This window comes from Carassius gibelio, chromosome B7 (genome assembly GCF_023724105.1).
Source record: "Carassius gibelio isolate Cgi1373 ecotype wild population from Czech Republic chromosome B7, carGib1.2-hapl.c, whole genome shotgun sequence".
Lineage (NCBI taxonomy): Eukaryota > Metazoa > Chordata > Actinopteri > Cypriniformes > Cyprinidae > Carassius > Carassius gibelio.
The window spans coordinates 33,334,825-33,341,769 of record NC_068402.1 but is presented as its reverse complement, the minus strand read 5'-3'; the positions used below and the strand labels follow the sequence as shown (position 1 = coordinate 33,341,769).

General features: G+C 43.7%; 1 protein-coding gene across 2 annotated transcripts; it reads right to left on the bottom strand.

The window, feature by feature from the left end:
• Positions 1 to 874: 874 nt before the first annotated feature.
• Positions 875 to 4,397, bottom strand: LOC127962679 (uncharacterized). Of its 2 annotated transcripts, none has more exons than XR_008154620.1 (2): positions 2,465 to 3,466; positions 875 to 1,130 (listed from the first exon to the last, which is right to left on the bottom strand). XR_008154620.1 is itself a non-coding variant. In XM_052562321.1 (2 exons), exon 2 carries the CDS (start codon positions 3,305 to 3,307, stop codon positions 2,648 to 2,650), a length of 660 nt encoding a protein of 219 aa, XP_052418281.1. In that variant the 5' UTR covers positions 3,308 to 3,635; positions 4,317 to 4,397; the 3' UTR covers positions 2,318 to 2,647. The 2 variants fall into 2 exon arrangements, 1 of the variants encoding a protein (XP_052418281.1); XM_052562321.1 differs by lacking the exon at positions 875 to 1,130 and adding an exon at positions 4,317 to 4,397 and having other exon boundaries at positions 2,318 to 3,635.
• Positions 4,398 to 6,945: the final 2,548 nt, after the last annotated feature.

Sequence of the window (6,945 nt, the reverse complement as noted above, 5' to 3'; positions counted from 1 at the left end):
CTAGGGAACAAGATGCAGTGTCAAAAACGCTATGGGGAATGCCTTTTGCGTGAGCAACTCTAAATATCATTTGCAATCTTTCCAATGGAAGGGCATGACATCATGGGTGGGGTGATGTAGCCAACAGGAAGCTATAAAAACGTGCCGTGCAGCTGGCATCAGCTTTGAGTAGAGAAGCAAGTGCTGGCAGGGTGCTGGCAGTATGGCATCGAGACGCAGCATATCGCTCCCTCGAGGAACCATGGTTACATGCGTAACCTAGAGACGTTCCTCTTCAGGAACTCGAACTGCGTCGAAAACGCTATGGGGAACGAGGTGCCCACGCCGCCAGACTTCCAAATCCCTGCCTACTGTGTATCCAAAGAGCACAGCTAATAAGGCGAGAGAACGGAAGTGCCGAGAGTGCCTCGCATATCTAGATCATAGAAAATAATCTATAGATTTTACAGATATATTCTGTCAACTTCACTTTCCATTTCCAGTGTAACAAATGAACTGAATGGCTGCATCTGAAAAGCTGATAGATGCTGTCTCTGCAAACAGCATACGAAGGTAGGAGGGCAGCAACGCCTGTCTAAATACAATGTTTGTGTCACTTCCTGTCTCCTGAGATGCCTTCATCTGATCGATTCTTGAAGGCAGCATAGATCTGTCCTTGGCTGACTATAAAATTCCATAAGAGTTGAGTTAACAAGTCAAGTCAAGTCAAGTCACATTTATTTATATAGCTCTTTAAAAAAAAAGATTTTGTCAAAGCAACTGAACAACATTAATTAGGAAAACAGTGTCAATAATGCAAAATGAGAGTTTAAGGCAGTTCATCATTGACTTCAGTGATGACATCACCTCAGTTCAGTTTAAATAATATCTGTGCAATCATTATCAATCAAGTCAACGTTATCGCTGTAAGTGAAGTGACCCCAACTAAGCAAGCCAGGGGCGATAGCGGCAAGGAAACAAAACTCCATCGGTAACAGAATAGAGAAAAACCTTGGGAGAAACCAGGCTCAGTATGGGGGGGGCCAGTTCGCCTCTGACCAGATGAAACCAGTAGTTCAATTCTAGGCTGCAGCAAAGACAGATTGTGCAGAAGAATCATCTGTTTCCTGTGGTCTTGTCCCGGTGGTCACCTGAGATCAAATAAAGATGGCATCTGAAAATTGTGGTTGATGGTCATTGTGACAAATGGGGCGGGGCCGAGGGACGTGGGACTCGAGACCGGCGGTGGGTCGCAGGTGTCGCTGATTTCCCAATCATTCCACCGGCCTCACTCCTCTTCCCCATTCCCTCGGCCCCACACCACTCGTCACAGTCATTCGTGCATAAATGTCTGTAGTACTTAAATATGTGCTTAATTATCATGAAAGGTCTCTCTGTTTTGTTATATATAGGTCATCAAACTATTACACTGCCTCAGAGGTTGGTCAAAAATTAGTTTCAGGTAGGATTTCAACAATCATTTCCGATTAATCACATTCAAAATAAAAGTTTTGGTCAGGCTTTGCATCATGCCTAATAACACCCATCAGCCATGATTTATTCACGATACAGCACGGCCCCTCGTACCTTATTTCTTATGTATACAATATAAATTATATGCACACACACACACACATACATATATATATATATATATATATATATATATCACATCTATATACTATCACGGGCTGAAGGGACCCACTTTATATTAAGTGGCCTTAACTACTATGTACTTAAATGTTAATTAATAATATAGTACAATGCACTTATTGTGTACATACATGTTTTTACATTGTACTTATATTTAAAAAAAAAACTACATGTAATTACATCTGTATTTAATTTCTGTAATTACATTTATAATTACACTGTTGACCAATACTTTACACCTTAGGGGGGGGGGGGGGGGGGGGGATGCTCGTTTTCACTCAATATCCTGTAAATCTTGAGTACCTATAGAGTAGTACTGCATCCTTCATAACTCCAAAAAGTCTTTAGTTTTATTATATTCATAAGAGAAAGATAGTCTGTACCAATTTTTCCCGGAAAAACACGACCGGCTGGAGGAGTGACGTGTGGGCGGAGCTAAAGAATCATGAGCGCGAGTAGGCTTTTGCGTTGAGAGCGTTTGGAAGCTGTGACATTACCGTGAGGGAAAAGCCATCATCCAAAACAAACCATGGCTAACAGTCAGATTCAGCGTATATTTATGATCCAGAATCAGATCCAGAGGCTGAACTTTAACAAGAGCAGCATCAGCAACAACGTCTCTATGTGGTATGTACTGAAACTCTATATATTTGCTTAGCGGTTTTGGAAAATGACTAAGTTCCACTTTGTCTTTTTTTTTTTTTTTTTTTTTTTTAAGCTGTACATGTGGAAAGTGCAGTTTGATGACAACATCGCATGTTGTTTACTTGATGTGCTTACATGCCGATAGCTAAGTTAATAACACAGAGATATTTGAAGCAGTTTTACTCACCGCATGCGGTTCCAACACAGAATTGTGACCCTTTTTCGTTGGGACTGCATTATCAATGGCGGTGTGCACACGTCATGCTGCAGTGGATGGGTCCACCCGGGATGTGGGAAGAACACATCAGAGAACTGACCGACCAGATGTTGGGGCTCCATCTTCTGGGCGGCCGACAGGTGGGGACTGACGTCAATGACCACGGTTGAGGAGGCGGCTCGGGCCGCAACCCGAGTCCTCGTCCCCTCCCAGCGTATCAGGAGATTGATGTGGTACAGTTGGCTTTCCTTCCGTTGGCATAGGCTCATCCTGTACGCCGGGAATCGGCAACCTGCTGACTGTGCGCTGGGTGCCCTCTGGTGTGCGTCGCTCCTGGTACACCCTCCGGGGAAATGGCGGTGCTCGCTCCCCAGCCTCTCGTCGCATCGTCATCTCCACTAGCTCAACGGCCTCGACGAGCTCTCCCACGGTGTGTGGATTCCTCATTCCGGCCGCCTGCCGAAGGGGCCGTGGCAGGGCATACAAATACCGGTCCACGACGACGCATTCGGCCACTTGGGCGGTGCAGGGGCTTCCGGTGAGCAACCAGTGATGGGCGAGGTGGTTGAGTTCGGCGGCTTGGGCGCGGGCTGGCAACCGACTGTTATACTCCCAGACTCTCAACAATTGGGCCGCGGCAATGGGAAACGAACCCACGCGCACCAGAATTTCCTTCCGTAGTTCATCATAGGATTCCTTTTGGCGCGCTGGCATGGAAAAGTTGGCCTGTTGGGGTTCCCCGGTTAGCAACGGTGCCAGTATCCGCGAATGCGGAATGCTTATTTCCGTCAGGTGTTTGAGAAGCTCTTCCATAGCTGGGGAGGGAGTCACCGCCTGACGGAAGATCAGAGAGGGAAAAAACAACAATTTGGTGAACCAGTACAATCGTGTGGGTCGGTGATCCTTCAGCAATCTGCCCGCATTCTCCACCAGTGTTACGGGCTGAAGAATCACACGACAGGGTTTAGTGCAATAGTGAAGCCCCGGAGGGTGTATTTATTGACAGGTGCTTTAAACCGTGACGTGCCAGTAGTATCAGGTGCTCGTCCTCTGTGCCACGTGATCCTGTTTGCCGGCCAGCTGAGTGCAATGGGACTTGGTGTCCGGTGCTTGGGTGGCGGGCTGGTTGATCCGCAGCTTTCTGGAGGGACAAGAGACACAACATTAGTTTCTGTCGTCTGGAGATCCTCTCTCCCTGTGTCACCCTCAGGCGCAGCTTTTATGGTCCTCTTCTCATCCGTTTCAGCTTGGACCGATCAGCCCGCTGTGATTGCGTGCAGGTCAATCTCCCTCGTTGCCAGGGCGACACTGATAGGTGACCGGGACATGGCTCACAATACACACACAAATATATATTTTTTTAAATATATACACGTGTGTGAATTTATGTGTGAATATATATAAATATATATATAAATATATATATATATATATATATATATATATATATATATATATATATATATATATATATATATATATATATATAATAAATTAACACACTATACACACATACTGTATGCAGTGTGTAAATATAAACTTTTATTTTGAATGTGATTAAACGTGATAAACCATTTTGCAGCCCTAGTTTCGGGAGGTACTTTCATGCACAAATGCTGCCTGCAAAGTTACAAGTCAGTATAATCATTCATAAGCATAATTATTTTAATCATTAAATAACCAATTTTATGTTTAAGAAAATAACTGAAGCTGCACTCCACACGTAGGCTTTATAACATACTAGCCTACTATTCTTCAAATCCTGAGTTAATTACTTTCAGATCCCCACCTGGTGTTTGTTAAAAACACACTTAACACTCACCTCTCCCTCAGGCACCTGCTGTTTCCTAACAGATCATCTTGAAGAAAGCAGGTGGGTCTGGCACTGTCACTTACATACTTTGTTCCGTTTTGACACCACCCCCCTGTCTGTTCATCTGTCTTTGTCCCTACTGGGGAATGAGGTCAGTGTTTTTTTAGCAGAAAGCATGTGGTATGGAGTGTTTATTTGTGGAAGGATTAGGGTGGGCAGCGATCGCACACTATAACATCTCTCCATAAAAACCTGTATGACTCTAACAAGACCCAGCAAGCACATTCTTTCTTTGGATTTATATGGTTTCCTTCACGAACAATTTCAAGTTCTCCTTTGCAAACTTGTAAACAACATGGACCAAAACAACTTCACAAAACTTAATTGCGCACAGCATATTCATGTCTAATGTGAGCCATGGGTGTACTTCCCCTGAATGTCGAAAGTGAACTAATTTCACAATGTACGAGCACCTGCAGTGAGGCGTTTTCTTATAAAAAGAACTATGAGCACACATGACTGTTTTTCTTATCTGACATACTTATGACCGCACGTTCGTAACCCTAGAAGGCACTAAATGCTTTGTCAGCTTCTCTGCCCAAGGCCAGTCAAAAGACTGATTGGCACCTCTGAAGGAACACAATGCGTTAAAGTACCAGTGGACACAATGGCTAAGCACAAAGATGGCTATTAGGATGTTTTGGCAACTTTATTCCTTCAAGGGTCTTTAAACTATTTCCTGATCAGTAAAACTGTCAACAAACTCCACTTAGTGTATGTCACATTGAATGCATTAGCATTGACACGCAAACAAAAGTTGTACAAGAAGAGGAAAACCAAGATTAATGTTTAAGGCTGTTTTAACAATGATATTCTTCTCTTTTTTATTATGCCCTTTGTGAAAAAGAAATGCACTTGGTTATAGTATATGGGTAATAAAATTTATAAAAAAATAAAAATAAAATTTAAGTAACACTGCAAGTTGAGCACCCGCTTTCTGAATCCAGCCAAGGTGGGTGCTCACAGAGGACCTACCTTAGAAAGGACAGAAACCTGCAGGTCCCGGAAAAACACTGGAAAGAAATAATATATTAGGATTATACACACATAACGACCAGCACATAAATATATATAAATATATATAGAATGGATCATACTCAACCACCATTGTTCCAGCGCTGGAGCCCTGCTCAAGAGGCGATCCAAAGAAGCTTCTATTCTGTACCATTAGCAAGGTGGTCACTATGAAGCCGTAGGACCAACCAAAACATTATAGGTCTAGCATAGGAGACTGTAATGCAGGAAGTTCCCCTAAAGAGGGATTCCTCTGATTCCTCCTACCCCTACCTGCAGGTGCGCCTTTGCCTACCTGAACTTCTCGACCACCGTCTTGAAGGAGTTACCGAAAAAGTTTAGTAGGCAAAACCGGAGCTTCTAGAAGAAAGCCCTTTTCTTTTTTCTCGACATCTGCTAGGTTCACTCACAGATGTCTCTCTGTTACTACCATAGCCGCCATAGACCTGTCCATGGTGGAGGCGGCCTGCTTAGTAGCATGGAGAGCGAGATCTGTGGTGCGGCGCAGCTCAGCTACCTGATCGGGAGAAAGGCCCTCGCCTTTATTCAGGTCTTTTAGTAGATCAGCCTGATATGCCTGGAACACTGCTATCATGTACAACGAAGCCACAGCCTGACCCGCTACTGCGTGTGCCCTGCCATTTAAAGGGGGGGTGAAATGCTATTTCATGCATACTGAGTTTTTTACACTGTTAAAGAGTTGGATTCCCATGCTAAACATGGACAAAGTTTCAAAAATTAAGTTGTACGTTTGAAGGAGTATTTCTGTTCCAAAAATACTACTTGCGGTTTGTCACAAGTTTCGGAAAGTTTTTTTCGAGTATGGCTCTGTGTGACGTTAGATGGAGCGGAATTTCCTTATATGGGTCCTGAGGGCACGTTTGGTTTTTGGTTGCCGGGACAAGACAACCCTGCACAGATTACCAAAAGAGAAACAGCATTAAGGGACCAGTGGATGGAGTTTATTTTTACAGAGCATCAACGGAGTTGTGCAAGTGTTTGTGTTTGTTCCCCTGCATTTCGAAGATGCTTGTTTTACAAACAAGGCCCAGTTTGACGCCAGATTTGCACATCGTTTATTTCTTAAAGATAATGCAGTCCCAACGAAAAAGGGTCACGATCGTGTGTTGGAACCGCAGGCGGTGAGTAAAACTGCTTCAAATATCTCTGTGTTATTAACTTAGCTATCGGCGTGTAAGCACATCAAATAAACAACATGCGATGTTGTCATCAAACTGCACTTTCCACATATGCAGCTTAAAAAAAAAAAGATGACAAAGTGGAACTTAGTCATTTTCCAAAACCGCTAAGCAAATATATACAGTTTCAGTACATACCACATAGAGACGTTGTTGCTGATGCTGCTCTTGTTCAATTTCAGCCTCTGGATCTGATTCTGGATCATAAATATACGCTGAATCTGACTGTTAGCCATGGTTTGTTTTGGTTGGTTTTGTCCTTACGGTGTCACAGCTTCCAGACCCGCTCAACGCAAAAGCCTACTGGCGCTCATGATTCTTTAGCTCCGCCCACACGTCACGCCTCCAGCCACTCATGTTTTTCC